This window comes from Varroa jacobsoni, unplaced genomic scaffold (genome assembly GCF_002532875.2).
Source record: "Varroa jacobsoni isolate VJ856 unplaced genomic scaffold, vjacob_1.0 scaffold_1150, whole genome shotgun sequence".
In the NCBI taxonomy this organism is placed as follows: Eukaryota; Metazoa; Arthropoda; class Arachnida; order Mesostigmata; family Varroidae; genus Varroa; species Varroa jacobsoni.
The window spans coordinates 29,958-50,003 of NW_019214052.1; the positions used below are offsets into that span (position 1 = coordinate 29,958).

General features: G+C 43.4%; 1 protein-coding gene across 1 annotated transcript; it reads left to right on the forward strand.

Moving 5' to 3' along the window:
* The first annotated feature begins 737 nt into the window (after positions 1-737).
* On the forward strand, positions 738-8,957 carry LOC111267119 (uncharacterized). Its single transcript, XM_086971202.1, has 2 exons — positions 738-1,037; positions 7,543-8,957. Exons 1-2 carry the CDS (start codon positions 970-972, stop codon positions 7,775-7,777), a joined length of 303 nt encoding a protein of 100 aa, XP_086827328.1. The 5' UTR covers positions 738-969; the 3' UTR covers positions 7,778-8,957.
* Positions 8,958-20,046: the final 11,089 nt, after the last annotated feature.

Below are 20,046 nucleotides of genomic sequence, written 5' to 3' on the forward strand. Positions count from 1 at the left end.
GCTGGCCAGCGGACGAATTGACAGGAGAAATTGTTCCGCTAAAAATGAACGTTGCACCAGTGTGTCACCATGGGTACTCCTAATGTATAAATAAACTGGCGGGCCTTGTTCCGTAAACGTCTATCTGTATATGGCAGAAAGTGTTCTGCGTGTCGACTATGTCAAAAGGTCATCATCTAGGGTAGCAGTACTGCTTTGTATTATTATAGCTTGAGATTTAGAGCGAAACTGAATTTGCACCGATACGTTCCGTACGCTCGGTCGGCTGGAAAACTTAAAAACTGTTCATTACAAAGAGCATCTGACATGCGATCCTAAATATAACAATGTATATAGGCATCGTCGTTTGCGGCATAGTGGGTCTATCCTATTGGCCAATGAATATGGAAAGACGACTTGAATGTATGAGAATAGATATTGATCAATATTTCTAAACGATGTGTAAAAGCACTCCTGGTTAGAGGTACGTGTTGTTACTGGTGAATGATCAAGCCAGCCATCCTCCGCTTGAAACGGGAGATGCCAGAGAAGAACAAGCGGTGATAAGCAGAAACGACCCCTAGAATAAAGAAGTCAGCATGGCAGCAGAGCCGTCGTCTCTGTGTCGTCGTAGAAGAAGGGTAGCAGTGGCAGCCACTACAGTTTAAACGAGGTCGGGGGAGAGCGAGGGAAGGCCATCGAGGGAAGGAAACACGCGGGCCTCGAAGGCCGCCCCCGAGCCGTGGCTCGGCGCAAAGCCTATAACGTAGCGATGGCGGCAGCAGCAAAGGCTGCAGCCGCTCCGTAGGTTTCTGCACCACTGCTGGCGCTGCTGACAGCTAAAGGTCTGTGCTGTTGGAAGCTGCCCGCTGAGCTCAAAGGGTCCAGGAGACTCGGAGCACTGGCTGGCGGAAGGACCGAGACCGCTAGGAAGAAAATAGCCGATTGCGAAGTGATTCAAGCCGCTCTTTTCAGATTCGCCCAAACCGAATGGTAGCACGCGAAAAGGCCGCTGCAGCCATCGCCAGCGCCGCCATACAAGTAGCGAAAATGACAAGGTACGTACTATAGGGAAAGCCCGTCTTTGTATCGAAAGCCGAACCTGGAGGCGAGACATAAAGCATATTTCATGCAGTCTCTAGCAGATGACAAAAAGTTCGCTAAAAAAAGAAGGTCTAGGGCAGAGCAGAGTATAGGGGGAGACTAAGTCCTATTCAGTAGAGAGGCATCGCAAACGTATTGCAGTAAAGAAAAAACGACGGGTAAATGAATCTTAAATATCAGCGATCCAATTCTCGGTTAGCCCTTCTTTTTCTTTCGCTGTGAGTCTACAAAACTACAGTCATCCTTGCTAGCGAGCTTGTCATTTTTAGTATAATTAGAAATGCCTTTATATATTCTGTAGACCATGCCTGACCCAGATAATATCCTCTATGATTGGGTAATTTCTCTTACGAATCCTTTACTAACCTTTTTAAACGTGCACATACTGAAACGTCAATGTCTATCTATATATTGAGTATAATACAACTATTAACAATAAATAAAGGTACTTCTTCTCAAGAGTGCATAGCTCGTCTATCAACAGATACATCAGCGCATTAAACGTACTAAATGTGAAATTATGCCAGATTTACTCGCGCGCAAAGCATACTAACGCTTGAAAGAGTTGTATATGAGAACGTTATTATTTCGAACGAAAGGTGTTTACCTGATTTCCTTATATACAATGCGTGGCCCGTGGCTCTAATACAGTTCCCGTGACAATTCTCCGTTCGAAGTAAATTGTTTATCAAAACCCTTGCGAGAATTTCTTTGCTTTGTTGTCCACTGTAACATGTTGATGAAAGACACGGGCTGGGTCTGTCCTGGTGATTACATTAGAACTACAAACGCTAGCGACTAGGACTAGAACTTTTACTTATAGACAGTCCACGCACCCTAGACGGTAGTATATACACCCAACTCGTTCGAACTTCACTCAAACCAGATGGTTACCTTGGCTGGCTGGCCGGCAGGGGTAAACTAGTTTTGAGATGAACAGAGACCGGACGATGAAGAAACGTGTCTTCGCGATGAAAATCTAAGAAGAATATACAAAAATTTCGTTATTCGGGTTCTTCAATTGTCGAAGCGTTCTTATGTATTGTGCGTCAGTTCACTGTAACAAAAATAACAAATTAATAACTTTATAAGTTCGGTTTCTCTTACACGCGCATAGGTTCCCTTCGAATTTCAACGCTCGAAATTTAAGTTATTCTAGCTTATACATTCTTCATAGCCTAGAAATTTGTGGCTATACAAAACACATCTTGGCATCGGCCCAGCGCGCTTTAGCTATTTACTTAACGCGTTTCTAGATACCCACTTTCAAAAACGTTTTACAACTCAAAAAAACGACTTTACGTATATTCATACGCAACAACGCCCAAGCTAGAAGTATTTATTGTAACTGCTATGGGATGAGGCAGAAGCTCTTCAATTCCTTATCGAGTGACAAATGCCGACGAAAGACTGCTGCTAGCCCAAATGAGCGCGTTTGTGTTTCGGAAAATTTAACTGTATGTCTAATAGTGAATTCATCACAAATCGGCTATAGTCACATGATAATCACTCTTTAACATATTTCCTATAGCACCTGTTCATATTCTGCGAAGCAGGCATAGTATACTGAGCTGAACTGGCTAGAAGAAATTTCTCTGTTGACCTTGTTGGGAGAGTTAAAAACCATCAGCCTTATTGAAATCAGCATGAAGAGCTTGATCTGTCTGTCCACCCGTGCTAATTTGTCCGTATTTCCTCGCTTTTAATAGGCGTTTGTTTTGCGTAAAAGTACTTGTCTGCATTCGCCCTTACCTGTCGTGTAGTATCTGATATGTCATTGACGATATTTGAGCTGGCCTTAAATAAAAGGAGCAATTGCTTTTGACATACAACGAAGGTAGACGGCTAAGGACGTGTTGAAAAAGTTGAGCACCGTCTTTTCTACTGGCGACTTCGTAAGGTAGCGTCACGTTTGTATGCAGTAGGCTTCGAGGTTTGCCGTTCTACATGTAATATTACCACTTATTCTAAATACTGTCACTATGTGATAACCGAACGAATGGTGAAATGAGCACAATTAACATGTGACTGATATTAAGAAAACGTAATATACATCTATATAAATAGATAAGGCTGTTTAATTTTAAATGAACAAGTTTGCCAGGTCTTAATTAGTAGCTCCTTCGCAACATGCTATAATCTCACACACGGCTCTTAATTGAGGCCTATCATTCGACCGAAGTTACTAACTAACCAGCATTTACGTGCAAAGAACCTAGGCTACAAAGGTAAAATCGATAAAGATACAACCAGACGAGTTAGTGGCTCATTTGATCTGTTCGGCGGCTAGAGGCTAATATGTTAGCTCAGAGCTGAGCTCACGCGGCGTTGATCTGGAAGCAAGCAACTGCACTTTCGCATACGAGATGCCCTTGGTAGCAATAAATAAACACAGAGTACTAGGAAACGATCCAAATTGAATTGTTGACCTTACAATAAGTCAGCCAGCAGCAATAATATAAGTACTGTGTCTTTAGAAATAACATTGGGTGTGCATTCCGGAGAAGTGCACGGATTGCAAGTCGATGCTTCTCAACAGGAAATACGAAGATATATCCGTATAGTTTCGTACCTAGCAGTACAATCGTAGCCCTATCCCTAGATAGCTGCTTCATGTAGGCTAGATCCTGCAGCTCTTGTCTTGGATCTCGTAGCTGTTCATTAGCGCCCTCCTAGTTAGTTTCTACCGTAGTTGACAGGGTTGAGATTGACTATTGCGGCAAGGTTGCTCACGAGACCTAATAAGCCAGAAAGCGCCCCCAAACGTGACGTGTGGAAGAAATTCTACGCGGGTACGTGTCACCCCCATTTATGGCGTAGGAAAAGCGATAATAGTTGCGAATTCGTGCGTGTTGCATCAGCTATATGTCAGTGTAGCATAGATCAATGACAGCCATGTTGACATTTCGCCTCTTCTAGCTTGTACGATGATCGCCGCAGTGTTAGCAAACTGTTGCCAATAAACCGTCCGTCGAATTTAGTTAGTAATTTTAACACTTTATTATTATTACTCTATATTCTCTACTCTATCCCAACCGATCTAAGTGCTCCTTTAAGACTGGACGCTGGCCAAGGTCCAATCTTTACGAGTAGATACTCACGAGCTTAGGTGGATATATGTTGGTGGCTTGCGAAACTGCTGTTGATGCTATTGTTTTATACTTCACAATATCAAAGCCAGGCTTGACTATACATGAACTACTATCATTAGAAATACACCATTCTACTTCACGAAACTCTCATGTAAAACTAAGTCGTTCAAATAATGCCTATCAAATAACCGTAAGTCAAATTATTCCTGAATGACGCATACGATCCAAAAAATACGCGGCAGTAGGAACGTCCAGTTGTTCCGGGGTATAGTCACATTTCGGGCTACAGAGTTATTTCATAGGATATCTTTAAGATTAGATATAAGTGAAATTAAGTAATTTTTTTTTAACGTCTCGTACACCCAAAAAAAGTATAACTAAATAAAAGTAGCAAAAGTAATCGTCAAATCTGGCACAGTCTATTCTGTTCAAGAACCTCAATGGTTTGTTTCAGTTTTACGTGATTATTAATTAGGCTGGCATCAACTTCAATTCTGCTCTTAGTTTTCCTGGCGGATTTCCTTCCACGGGAAATGTTGTCCATGTACCTGCATTGGATGCCCCCATCAAATGGGTCGTCTACGCCTGTATGTCTCGTTCTCTGTGCCGTTCGAATAGCCATTGATTGTAGCAACTTTGTCTTACGGTGCCTCTTGGGTTTGTCGGATTAGCGAATTAGATTATTCTAACTTAATGTAAAGCTGATGTAATTATTTGCAGCGGTTTCGTTACCGCTGGCCATCCGCATGTAGACCTAGCGGATGATCGAAGTGAGGTTTAACGATCCATTCACTTAATTCTAAACAAGTATGAAATAGTCCGGCCATCATGTCGAACCTATATGCAGGTGCACGCATACATATGTGTATATGCTTTAGAGTTTTTGTGTCCGACTAGCTCGTCTTTCGCTGAGCTTACTCCTGCGAGTTCTAACTGCTATCAGACACAGGGCCTTCAGAGCCAGCGATGGGAGGGCTGGAGTTTTCTCGCTAAGATTTCAAGGCAATCAAACAGGACAAGGCGGAGGTATTAAACCGCGCCTAAAGGCTAGGTTTGCTCCGCTCTTTCGAGCAGAATTTGCCTGTGAAAATTTCCTCCGCGTGTCCAAGTGCCTCTTTATATTACCCTCATCGTCGAGGATAACACAAGAGTTTACGATAACAGCAAACACAATCCGGGTTAAGTAAAGGGCAATTAAAAATTCGTCCTTGTTGGTATAAGAAATCAACGAATCACGAAGTGGTCTCCTGCGACTATAAACTGTGCTTTGTTCCATGCTGCTATTTCAACGAATAATTAGACATAGACCCTAATAAACAGAAACGCATTTCGTAAAGTAAATTTTGATTTAGATGCTGCTGCGCTTCTTAATAGAACAGTATAAAATCTACTAAAATAAGTAATCTAAATGAAGCCAGCTGGACATGTTACTCGCTTGAATATAAAACGTTGTCACTTCGTCATGTACAGAACTTTAAATTTTGCAGTGAACATTTTTTTGCTTGTATAAGGTCGTTCGTAAACCACTAGAAACGTTTACAATAGACGCCACTCAATGAAAAGCAAGTTTGGACGGAAAATCCTGGTTTCGAAACCGAGCCGATTACTCGTAGTGAATTACCCGAGGTCTCGTATTGATTTTAGAGCAGTCTTGTAGTTTATTTAGATTTTATGCTGTGATGTATTAATTGTTTGGTTAATTCTAAAATGCTATCTGGTCTGAAGGCCGGCCGTACAGGATTGCTATGTCCGTTCGATAAAGGGAACGACCAACACCATTCACCAGTCAATCTTGACCTCTGCACGACAACTCAATTCAGTATCCACAATGCCACCTAACTTCTTCAGTTTACTTAATTCGTGTATCTGATCAATCAGTAGCCTGTATAGGGTATGTTACGACTGATGAAGCCGCTGAATTTTCCAAGAAAATCGGGTTTTCAATGAGAAAAAGGCCTACGATGTAAAACACCTAAATAGTTATCTTGTTTTACCTAGCGCATGCCCGGCCTGTATCAGCTTGTAGAGTACAATCAAATTAGCGTTCTACTTGTTTCGGTAGCACCCTGCTCCAGTGATATACCATACCTAAGTTGAAGCTGTTTTGCAGAAATGAAAGGTTTACAGTCTGTGTTATTGGAGTGTACAACGAAGAGATCGAAATACGACTCACAGTGTTGGATTTAGTGTTTGTACATTAACATGAGGATAAAAAGCAAACAAAGCTTGTTCGGGTTACGGTCCTAGAGCTCTGAACAGGAAAAATATTGATGGATGACGAAACGACAACGATGAGCTATCGCTATGTCTGGTACCACACGCATATAGTATGTTATACCGGTGGCATGAATGATTAATTGCTTGGTCCTTTGCTAAACACGTGCCGATGCCCCCGTTGCTACTATCCTCGTAGTGATCATCATCACAATCATTATAGTCAAGCATCCTCCCCGTTCCTCCACGCCTTTCTCAGATTCCCCAGTTCTACCCACAAATAATTACCATTTGTCATGTCATGGACCAGATTCCCCGGAGATGTAGAAGGTTAACATATGAATAGAAAAGCAGTTCGTGACATTCAGAAAGCTCGCACTGTTCGTGCGAATTCGTGATGAGTCCGTGATATGGCGGCAACCCTGTCTTGATTATTTCGCTACCGGCCAGCTGTTTTACAACTTGCTTTTGTTGTTGTTTGTTCGTAGAAAATTTTTTGGAATGGCTAAACTCTCTGTTTCGGTGGTCCCAGTTCCCCAGCAGTAGGTTTAATATCATCACCTCATAAGAACCTATTCGAAGATTATATGTCGCACACATAAAGGTAACTTGGCAATACTGATGTATTTATACTTTGGTGAAATTCAAGCAAACCCACCGTTAGCCTCCCAGTGGTACAAACAGTTCTTGGTCTGCTGATGATTCAATTGACAGATTGGTATTCTACCGAATTGGCCAACATAGCGAATACGCTATATTTTACAGAAATTACCGTAACCAACGGACATATTATAACGTATAAATAATCTAGGACTCGGACACTAGTGGCCACAATTATCCTTGCGTTGCCTCTTCTGTGTGCTGTTTGTCATGCATGCCTTCCGCACTCTGTTGTCGTTCGTTTGTGGACGGAATGTTACAGCACTCTCAGACATTCCCAGCCCCATCTGACCCTCCCTTTCGCTCCGGCCACGTGTGAGCGCCACGCCGCCATGCGCCGCATTTTGCCACTGTGACTTTCGTGACATTGCGCGCTACATCCGAAGATCCCAGATAAAAAAAAAAATAAGAGACAGAGGGATAACGCCCCTCTCCGTGTCTGTATATGCAAGGAAGAAAAGCATACTTGCAACATAGATTTGTTCTTCCACAGAGCCCGACTTCGGGACAGGCAATCGCGCCTTGGTGGCCAACAACTGCTGGGTCTTCGAGCGTATTCAGCCAAGGAGGCCCCGTTGCCGGTAGCAACGACGGCGGTGTGGAGTCAGCGACCGAAGCCGAAGTATGAGCGACCTACTTCGAGGAAACTCACTGAAAGTAGAAGCAAAGCCGGCCATGCTTCTAAGGAGCGCGGTGCAAGGTTCTTGATACAGGCCCCCTCCGCGTGATACAGACAAGTTAGAAGAACAAGCTCCACAGTGAGCTCCTTTTATCGATTTCATGCTCTCGCGACGGCTTTTATCGAATCCGAACGACTCCGCATAGATTTTAGCGCAATGTGGAAATACAATATAACGAGATAATACACGCTATTCTAATTATATGTGATACTTATACACGCATTATAGCTAGTTGTCTTTTAGAAGATCATTCAGCGCTTTAGGATCGGACTTCTTGGAGTCTAACGATTTTGTCAACTTGATGATTTTTCTAATAAGCACTCAACGAACCTGCTACGAATTGTTGCCGTGTGTCTCTTAGCAATACGATCACAATAATGTACCTTATTTTGGCTATCATTCAATATCCACGTGCCTTATCCAACTTATTAGGATATACGCTTAACCCATATTTTCGCCCTAGAGAGCAATTTTGTTACTCACCGACACCTTCTTTGATGTGACTCGACTATAATGGTCCTTGTAGGTTATAAGTCTACGTTCGCTAGGAGAAACTGCATTGGCTTCCAGCCCCTCTCTAAATATTAAAAACGAACTTTTGTCTTTTATCTTTAGAAGTTGTGCAGCATGTAGCGCTGGTGGGATATAAAGTAGTGACCCTTAATCTTCTTCAACCGAGATCCTGGCCTTCTTATACTTTCTCATATACATATATATGTCAGAATATCTATTGCCGAATATTGTGGATCCGTCAACTGTATGTAGTTCGTTACAATGTGGCTATCTATCATAGTACCTAGGTTAGCAGTCATGGAGCTAACTAGTTCTAATCTTACGTTGACAGTCAGTAGCGAAACAGTCTGGCTGCGTTTGCCGTTGGTTGTGTGACGTTTACTTATTGCGGCTGTAGTTACGACGGCTATTCAGATCTATTGTTGCGCTGCGTGACTTCAATAACAATAACTAACAACTATTACAACGACAACTGTTGTCGTTATAACAAACGACAAATGAACTCCATTGCCAGGCAGAAGAGAACTAAAAGCTATTGATGTTTGTTTGTGATGAAAACATTTAGCCTAGAAATTACCGTGTTTAGCTATGCCAATCATGAACCTCATCTGATTCGGTATCACGTGACGTCGCTTAGATAACTTATTGAAATAAATAAAAAAAAAACGCGCAAGAATAAGCTTATGGGTAATACAGTAAGTTCAATTTTTCCTTTTGTTCAGGTGTCTTTCTTTTAACGTTGATCCCTCCCAAATTAATTAACTGATAAAACGTATCGGTATATGAACTGAGACCTATTTAGAAAACGTTTTGCAGCGACGACGACGACGACGACGACGACAGCAACAACAACGTAACCTGGGGGGCTTTCATCAAAGGTTGTTCCCTAGTTTGAAATCTAATATGCTTGCGAACGAGCCCTAATGAACCTCCAGCGAAGCTAATTAGCTGAGTAAATAAAAAACTAAATAGATATCGTATTTTACTGTAAACATGTCCAGCCAATCTTAACAATCACTTCACTATTCACTTTCGTCGTCAATAATCTTCACCATTCTCTTGAAGTCCACGTTCCTGCAACCCGCACAGATTAACTTGCCGGTCCGGAATTTTACTGATGTATACCTGCGCAACAAACACTTAACAGACAGCCTTTACTCTGACACCTAGCCTCATTTACTGTTGAAATCGGCATCGAAATGACCAGGCTCAACGAAGGTCCGCGTCTTTTCGAAAATATCTTTTATTTAGTTTATCTATGTCTCCTTTAGTTGTTGAATTTTCGAACCTCGAGCACACGCAAATGGCCGGGCTTGGGTCATCACAACGGGAGGTGAATCAGGGATGGCCACTCTGTTTGTGCCTGAAAACGCTTCGTGGGGAAACGATAAACGCAGAGTATTTGGAGGAAAGATCTACGCGCACTGGAGCCACAGCAGCGGGTCCTGACCTCTTGTAACTGGGGACGAGACATTGGAAAAATGGGAAGTTCTTGCTGTAGCAGCTGCTGTAACGGGAACCTCCCATTTTTTTCTTTCTCCACCGCCACCTTAAGCGAAGCCTATATAAATGTTGTCGCTGGCTGCGCTTTGATTCGTCATCTTCGCTTCGCTCGCGGCCAGGCCATCATGTGCCATCAAAAAAAAATGATGCTTTCCTTCGTATTACAAGCCGTCCCAAGAAGAGGAAAAAAGTATTGCGCGGAAAGGCACACAATGAACTAACACATGTATACTAGCGCGACAATCTCTATATAGGCGCGTGGTGAAATCGTTTTCATCCGCCTTCCATACGTCTACAGAAAGCTGAAGAAACATTTTGTACCTAGACAATTTAAGCAGAAATATCCATCTATGGCGGCTGTGATGGCGAAAGCTAGTTTCGAGAGACGAGCCTACGAATGCTCCCGTAAATCGCCAACTATACGCTATTACTATTTTTATAACTACCGTTTATAGTTTGAATGCTCTGGTGTTGTCGACTGTCGACCGTCGACTACGTCTTGTTACCTCTGAGAGCTTCCGTTTTCGTTACTTTCTAGGACAGCCTGGTCCTGTTGCAATTAGATAAATCAAATGTGCTGAGACAACGATTGACGCTAACTAAGCAGATCATCGATGCAAGAACTAGATGAAAAACTATTGTCTCTTTCTACGCATGATTTATAATGGCTGTGTTTATTTTTGGGCTTAACTTTTTAACCGTTCACCACTTGCTTTACTATTCGAATTTCTGCTTATGTTGAATTAATGCAGACGAGAAGAGAGCGCTCGTATCATATACCTTTGCATGCAAATTTGCTAGTTTTTCGAAATGATTTGTTCGTCTATAGTTGACACTCTCGCCAAAACACTAGTGCAAACACATATCCGATTGATTGTCATTTGGCATCTGGTAGTAAAAGCTGTGGCGCTAGCATCGAACCCTGAACATCGAATCCGCTCGCCACGTCGCCAAACCCCTAATGCTTAAAACATCGTAAATTAGGTAGCAGAAAATATTGTGGCTGTCTTGCGAGACATCATTTAGGCAGCACCGCTGAGCATCGGTGATTAGCTTAATCCGTTCATGCACACGCGTCAATGAATAGCATCTGTTTTTGGCTCGTTGCTGTTTGTTTGTCTGGCCGCGTGACACCGCCACTGCGCCCGTGTGTCTGTGTGTGAGTTAAAACCACCTTCAAAAAGTGTCTAACCCGATGGACCAAAAACATCATGATGGTAATGAGTTATCGTTCTTCTTTTTATGATATATTGATTAGTAGAAAGAGAACTTGCAACGAGATAATTGTTACGGTCCATTATTCGGTGAGAGTGACACGGGGAATCCGGTTGATTAATTTAGTATTATGAGATAATGCTATGAACTTATATTTCGTAAATAGTTTGTAATTTCGTCGCGGCAAAAATGTTCAAGGTCGAGTATACTCCGACATACTTCGTTTTTCGTCACAAAGTAATTGTTTTAGGTGTGCAGGGCCGTCGAATCTAACGCATGTTCCCTTAAGTTTCGTCTTCATTTACCTTGCATGTATGCTATCTATCGTAATGAGATTACTTTCTTTTTGTGATGATTATTATTAGTATTGTCACTACGTGTGAAATCTAAGCAAACCTTAAGTTATCTATTTGCGCCCTGTTTTACTTCCTCCAATTTTTAGTCGTTCACACTCTTATCCTATCAGTCAGTACAATCACAGTCTTAACTCGCGTAGTCAATCCATTAGCGTTTGAGTGTCGAACGGCTAATCAGCCAAATACATTGCATACTGGTCAGAGCGGAACTGATCAACCGATCAGACAGACATCAGAACGTCACGGTACAGAAAGGGGATCACTTTTTGCTGTCGTAATCGTGAGGCCAGAAACGGATCGTCCTACCACTGATCTCTTGCCAAATTGTTCAGGTGCATAGACCACCTCTTAAGCTACCCCCCCCCCCCCTGAATATAGACATACACGCAGGACGCTCATGCGGACCGGCACAGAATGTTTCCAGCCGTTAATTCCTCCGAATAGCAAAAGTAGGAGGCCTCTGAAGTCCTTGTTTAAATTCCACTCAGCCAATCTTTCATCAATTTCACAAGGTACCCAATACGCAGAAGAAGGCGGCAGCGATCTCGTTAGCGAAAATCACCAATCGAACTATCCCAGCATTAACGGACAAAACCGAATTAATTTTAATGAATGCAAAAGCGAACGATAAGACGATCGATATTATGACCGATTATTGTACGATGATCTTGTTTTTTTTTACGATTACGGTTAAGAAAGAAGGAACGTTGGATTAGCAGAAGTTCGTATAAAAACCATAACATAAACCAGAATCGTGTCCGTTCATTAATGCTTTTCGTTTGCCGAAAATCTACCTAAGTTGTGTGTTCAAAGTTGACATGAAAAGGGAACCTAAATAACCGAATTCGTAGAAGAAAAAGTGTATTCTAGGTCAACAATTGAAATAAGCTCATGTGTAGTACGAGTTCGAAATTCTACAAATTTGATACAATTGACGAAAATAATAGACGCATAATAATGTTCGGACTATATTAATTGAAGCAGCCTGAACCGCGTGTTATGTCAACTAGTAAAAACATTTTCGATATGATAAACACTGGACGAAATGAAACTGGTTTCCTTGCTGTTATCTTCGAGAATTATTATTATTATTAAACCTGCGCACAGAGTGAACGAAGCTAAAATGGTTATCGAGGTGAAGTCTTGATGTATTTCATAACGAGCAGTAACACTCGCAGCGTATGCCCCCTCGTCAAATCAAGCTATCGCTGTTAAATTCATATATATATATATATATATATATATATATAGAGAGAGAGAGAGAGAGAGAGAGAGAGAGAGAAATTCTGGTAACCTATTACTTCCGATGAAACTATGTCCATGTCGCTGTCACGCTACAAAGGCTAAGCACTGTAGATATTTGTAACACGTAGGTTTTGGGAGCATCTATTTAACTATGTTGGTTAATTAAAAAGCACACAAAGAAAAAAGTTTGGCGAGTTAAGTGTTAATAATTCAATTTGTTTTTGTTTTGTGTTTTGCTCATACAATATTTTACTATGAATTTACAACAACACATGTATTTTTATGGGTAACAACACTACTGTGCTAGCTTGGTAAACCTTGTTGTTTCTTAATTAGAACCATCCACAGAACTTCGGAATTACAATTAGAACTTAAATTAACTAAATTTGCTCACGAACGGAGAGTAAGCAACTGTAGCTTCGTCCGTTTTTAGCGCTTCTTTATGCGCCGATGATTTCATTCCCCTGCTGCATCCGCCTAATAGCAATCGATAGCTTCAGCTGTCCTTCCGCGCACTTCTACTTTACGTCGTGCTGAACTTTGTTAGTTACAAGCTCCTCCGACCAGAAGCATAACTTCATCATCAATTAGTTCCCTCTACTAACGGTGAAACGGGTCAATTAACATACGTTGTGATGGTGTTCCTTGTTGTCGTTGTTGTTGCGACCGGATCCATTCACACTGAGCGACCCATATAAAAGCAGCAATAAATGATAGTAATAACAAGGCTACTAAGATAACTTTACGCGGCTGTTGTGCGACGCGTTGCAACGGGCATAGTGTCCGCCGTTGAGAACCACTCGGTTTCCTCTTCTTTTTCGTCTTGTACTTCTCCGCGTCGTTATCGTCGTCGCCTATAACCAATAGTGGCAACAACAGCAGCATCTATGTGTCCTCTTTTTGGGCTGCTGCTTGCTCGTCGCCGCTCTCTACGAACATGTTACCGTCGACAAATCGACAAGTGCGACGGAGCTGAATTTGAAAAGCAGCAGCAGCAGCAGCAGCAGCGGCGGCGGCAGTGGCAACGGCAGGCGGACAAGAAGCAGTGTCAAGCAATCCTGCATGTTTGTTGCTACCGATAGGAAATACTAGCAGCAACAGCAGCAGCGGTATTTAACGTTTGATGATGGTTGTCGTTTATCGCGCTCGACGACGACCGATCGGTGACCACCGTCTATCCATTCGTTCGCATGGCATTGCTCATCACCATCACGTACTGGGTTCGTTGACCGCTCTCGCAGTTGGTACTAGCCCCCGCCAACGAAACGGCAAGCCAAAAAAAGTGTGCAGTCGTTCAGCAACGAACTCTCAACTCGTTGTTTTCCTCAGTAGGCAAACGGCCCACAGGAGTCAGTGGCATGGATGGATATCGTCATTTCAAATCCCCGATGTTCTAGTAGCAGTAGTTATTGAAGCGGCGGAAGGCCGCCCGCCCGCCCAAGGCAGCGCCGTTTGAATTTCGGCGCTCTTCGTCATCGTGGCGCTGCGGTCGAGTTGCACCAGCCAATCAGCGTCGGGGCGCTGCGAGTTCTCGCAATTTCTCGCGAGACGGCGGGAAGTCAAGTTGGTGTGTCTCGTCAAACGGGCCACACAGTTTTGTTGGTTGCTGTGCGTTGTGAGCAGAGGTGGACACTGCTGGCCGTTCCGTCCAGCGCCGAAGTGACGCTTTCCGCCAGCAACGCGTGTAGACGTTCTTTGTGGAATCTCTTGTGTTATTTGGACGCTCCTACGGACCCCGGTGAGTGCACGAACATTAAATGCGACCCATCTACGTACCAATAGCACGAAAACTTCGACTACTACGCTTTGAAAGCGGCTATTGGAGATGAATAAAGACGAGGCAACAAAGATGACGTTCCGATTTGATTTCCGTTCGTTCGTTGACGTGGTTAATGCTGCTGCAGCTGATGCTGGTTGTGCCAGCAGTGGCTGCGGTGAAAATGGTTGCGATGTAAGACAGGCCCGTACGAGCAGTAGTCGCCGCAGCAGCAAGGGTAAAAGCCAGGCTGAATCTAAATCAACTGCTGCAGCTGCAGTTTTCATTTTCGTCGCTTCTGCCATTAGCCTCTACATCCCGGAACCTTTTTCTACGGCCACGGCTACGATACTTGCGATTTCTGCGTCTCAGTCGTTGCTGCAGGCTGTCGTATTGCACCGTTGAGTGTGGCTGGCTGGCGGTGCTGTGCTGTTAGTCCTAGTTACCCCTGAGGCAGCTGCTGAGGGTTACTAGGGGATGCTGCGTTCTATGCTCTGCTTTCCTTGGCAGTGAACTTGAAGGTTGGTTTGCTGATTAGATCGTGGTCAGCATGCCACCAACATCATCCGGTCTACAAATTAGTATCAGTCTGTAACTACCAGCCGTTCGTGTCGTGTGTGGGGTGTCAGCGCCGGTACAGTCGCACTCGCGACGAATCTCGACGTGTGGGTCAGTTGTGTGATGCCGCTGGATCTGCTGGCCAGCCACGGTCATGGCTACGCAGCAGCAACAGCGACATTGGTCGTTGTGAGCATCACGAGAGACTAGGGCAAGTCGATCAGTCGACATTGCTGTTGCCACTTCCCCGAATCTTTTCCTTTAAGCCCAAAATGTGCAGTATAACGTGTAGCAATGTGTGAGCGTGTGAGTGGTTGATTCAATGTATGCGTGTAGGGAGTCATGGAGAAGGAAATAGAAGCATATATCCCATCGGCCACTGAATTCGTAATGGCGGCGAAAGAAACCTGCTAAAGGCAGAACAAAAGGCGCACGGGCGTTTGGCAATGCGTGCTGCTGCTGTTGGGATGCTCACGAGCTCCAACAATATTAGGGGGCCCTAGGTGTTTACTTGAGTTCTCGATAGAGGACAAACTATCGGCACTAGCTGCAGTAGGGGTGGGGCACCGCCCCAGCACCAGCAGAAACTGTCATGGGAGTTTAAGATGGGGATGCAGCGTTTACACCCATAATGCACACAGACGCCACGAGGATCGCCGCTCACTGGCTGGCGTAGTTACGTACGATCCTACAAGGTTGACCCAGTTTCCGCGTCATATCGGATAGGAACTGTCCTGTATCTTTCCTTTGAAAAGCATTTTTTCGTCGTCTTCGCGCTTCTGTCCACGAACTCGATATTCATCATCTAATTCTAGCTTCTACATAATCTTTAGTAGCGACCAAAACACATTAACAACGGTAGTGCTAATTTCTATGGAACTACCTCAGTCAGAGGCAGCTATATAGTAGACATCGTGAGGTCTTCCCCGACTGTATGGTTATATTCAAAAGAAAAGATCATTACTAAATTTAGCAGTGCCAGATTGGCGCCGTCTCAAAGAATAGATGTCACAGAAGTACAAAAAATTATTTAAAGAAATCATTTCGTCACACGCGCAACGATATCTGTTTTATAGTATTGTAGATAGAAGACCACCATCTGAAATTGGTGAAACGTGGTCCGTATGGTCGTCTTGCCATAAAGGCCATTGTTTATACAATTGAGTCATAATAAAAAGTCCCGGTGTGCTATTAGAGGCAAAAGGTAACGCGCCCACTCGATTTCTACGTTCGGCTAATTTTTACCAGCAACTGTAGTTTTCTTGGCTATAAATTGCGGAGTTATTAGTTATGACACCTGCGTAGTTTTTCCTGCAATAAAAATGCGAAGTACTTAAGCTGTTTCAAGTTAAAGAATGGATTGTAGTGTAGCAGAGATAAGCTCATAAAAAGCTATAGGAGATTACTAAATATTAGTATTGCTGCTAATAGCTACTAGTAAGCGGCATCGTTGAGTAAGAAGCCATTTTTACTAGTTTCGTCGTTTACTCTATTCAACATCCGCTTTACCATAATGAAGTAGTGGGAAAAATCCAATATTTTGTAGCAGGTGCTTGTCGTGCTGGGAAAAGATCTCACTTGCGATTGTCGTTTTTAGGCAATCATCCCCCGTCCATTCGATATATTCGTTTGTTTGTAAGAACATTTAGTTGGTGGGTCGATCGATCGATCGGTCGGTCGGCGACCTCACGCCTATCAGCCGCTCACGCCGCGGCCGCATAGAGATCGATTACTGGATTCTTCGAAATCGGAAAGTGCGCTTTTCTAAGTATGGCGAGTAGACATCTTTGCTATATATATATATATATATATAGCAAAGATGTCTACTCGCCATACTTAGAAAAGCGCACTTATATATATATATATAAAGTATAGTATAGTATAAGCACCGACATTCCCGTTAGGTTTACGGATATTGTTCGTGCTGGCGTGCCGAAGTCCCAGAAGCGCAACAAAAGGGACTTGCGTTATTTTCGCTAGAGTTTCTGACAGGCAGTCGTCGCGATACCTTTTTCGTTGTAAAGAGTCAACTACAAACGGAGACGTGCGCATCTGCACAAGAGAACAAACAGATAGCGAGTAATATAGCAACAAGTATGTATTGTTCACGCAGGCATATTTTGTCGGAGCGTTACGTCGCTCTGCGGCAAGCCTTTGCAAAGATTTCTGGGTATCCCACGGAGATTTCTGGTAAATGTATCGTGGTTCATAACCGTGTGTGGTTGTTACAGGAACAGGAATCGTTAACGCTTACACAGAGCATGGCTTGTTGAAGTCAGCCATTCACATCCCCCGCCGTGTAATATCAGCGATGAGTTAAAGAGGTCCGTCCGTGATATCACAGGCGGTAGTAACCGCGATGGTCGAATGCCACGGGTGCGATCACTGACAAGGTTTGCTCGCGGCCTAATCTGGTTAAGACCGGATAGTTAGTGAAGTCCAACCGCAGCACGAAATATATCCGGCCGCTATGATTGTTTCAACTAAACAACGCCGATCTCCGCATTCGCTGTAATATAGTAATGCAAGTCTATAGGAAGGATGCCATGTAACAAGCCAGACGACCGCTATGTCAGACTCACTACTAGCCAGGATTGTTTCATACTAAAATACGTAAAGTATCATCCTGCTTTTCAATAACAGCACCGACCTAGATCAGAAACGAAAGGCAAACCATAAAGGGAGCGTGGTATCGCTGTCATCTTTGCATTGTCGATATGAGTAACGTTCTGGGTCAGCAGTTTATCCCATCACCTGCTCTTAAGCGACTACAACTATCCTCGTATGCTCATACGTGGGAGCTCTTAATAGGTAATAGTTGTAGTCGCTAGTGCTGCAATAGATACAATTGTCAATGCGTTAGTACGAGCGTCTGTTTCTTTCTCGGTCTTTAGCGTTGTGGTTGTACGATCAGTTTGAGAAATCTATTGCCGTAACCAGCGCACTTTGCTGCTTCATCATCATCATCGCTAGGTGCTACTTCTTACTGCGAAAGCGGGAGCAGCAACAGCCGCCGGCGACTCACTCGGTCACAGAGTTGATGATCATTCTTAACTGCCTTTACTGTAACACAACTGAAACTGCGTCACACAACGTACATGCAACATAGCAACACATACATATATAACATGTATAATACTCCCAAGATAGTAGTGGTAGATTGCGTGGAAGTATGAGAGATGGTAGCATTTGTTCATAAAATGAAAATGACAGAAACGGAGGATTTTTCATTTGTACGCATCCCGTTTCGCCTGTTACAATGACTGTGCATACAGCAGAAATGATCAACGTCATATTTCCGATGTTATCTTCAATAGAAAAGTTTCCGTGATGGCTGAATGCTGACTGGCCTAGAGATGCGTGGATGTTAGCTAATGAATTTTACTGGTATTGGCGGATAGCTGTCTGACGTAGTACTAACGGTGATTCCGGTAAGCGTGAAACCCCATTTTACAGCCAAACTCGATACCGTATAGTAGTGAGAACGATCTTAGCGTTCTACGTATACTGTTCGTGCGTAGATACGCAGCAGAGTTAACAGATGGATCATCGTCCACTCATATACATGCAGAATATTTCTCACACAGGCACTACTTTCTTGCTAGATGTTGTCGTCATCTCAGCGTTCGCTCGCCTTCGTGTTGCTAGAGAATGTCATTGAATTAGAGTAGCCTGCGCCTATCTCACAGTAGTCTATTATAGTAGCGATTGCCGACGCGGCGACCTACATTTTTGCCTACTATAGGCAGACGATGAGCCGTATTGCTTGATGTCTTTCTGCGAAGTGAGAACGTTTTGGTTTCGTTGTCTGTGTCATTCATCCGTTCCGACCGTCAGTCCGTCCAATTCGTCCTTGCTTGATGTCGCTATTCCTGCTGTTGTCGATGATGACGATGTGGCGTCGCTGTCATGCCATCACCACCACTGCCACCACTATATATTGGTATTGCATTGTTGGTGTTTCTAAAACTGGCAGCGATCGTTATCCTTGGCGACTAGCAGAGCTCGACGATAGGTAAGGCTTATGTTGGACCAAACCACTGGCCGGTCGCCATCGCGCTGCTACTGCTGCGACCATTTCTTCAAACCAGAAATAGCCATTATGAACACGGGATGATACAGCTTAATGTATCATATATAATGTATATGTACTGCAGTTGCTGCTGGAAGTTTAATGGCCTTTTTTCCTTTTGCGGAAATTTGTAAATGATGGCCTGTTACCAACAACAGCGGCAGCTGGATAGTGTTACTACGTATTAATTTCCTTAAAGAAAAGAAACGCGTAATTTCAACTGATGATAAGTAAACCGGCAGGTGTAGGGAACGGTTGCTTAGATGTAATTCGTTCGCTGACGCTACACCGTGTAACCACTTTAACGCATTTAGTAACTTTATTACATATTAAGAAATATCACAGGATACCACTTCAGGTTACCCCAGAAAATTTTACTGGAAACAAGGGGGCAAGGGCTGAGAGGAAAAAGTAGCGACCTTAACACCAAATCTGCCAAAAATTTTTGTGTTAACGATCCTTAATGACAAATGACCGATCCATAAATACGTTATTGCTCATTATATATATTTTTACTGGCGGCAATTCAATGGCGACTTTACACTCTTTTGTGAACTTAAAAACATGTTGCAGACAATAGAATTCACTAGTGATATTTTTAGTATCAAAGCTACGTGGGTTTGCTAACGACAAAGACAAAAGGCCGACAAATCTGTGTACTGTCTAAGTTGATTCAGTCAGCGATGGCTCGGTGGCCAGCAAAATTTGTCAAAGGGCGGATTTTTTGCAGCCATCCTACTATATACTGTTGACTACTATTAGCAGTACACCTGCAATTAACATAGAAGACGTTTACCGAATATGTAGAACCAACAGCAAGCATGAACCTGTTTTTTCGTCTGCCGTCGAATCACTAACGACGACACCATTGCCGCTCACATCTTGCTTAACTACTGGTAGACTTGCTTGGCTGACTAGCTGATTCTCGGGCTAGTTGTTGAACAGTGATTGGTGCCTTTTAGCTGGCCTTCCCGTGACGGTCGAGGCTACTGCAGCTTAATTTGCTTCTTTTACTAAACAGTTAATCGCCAGCGATAGCAGTTGTCGTCCTACTATTATGGCAGTCACTGTTGTCCGTAGTCCTTTTGATGTTGTAGTA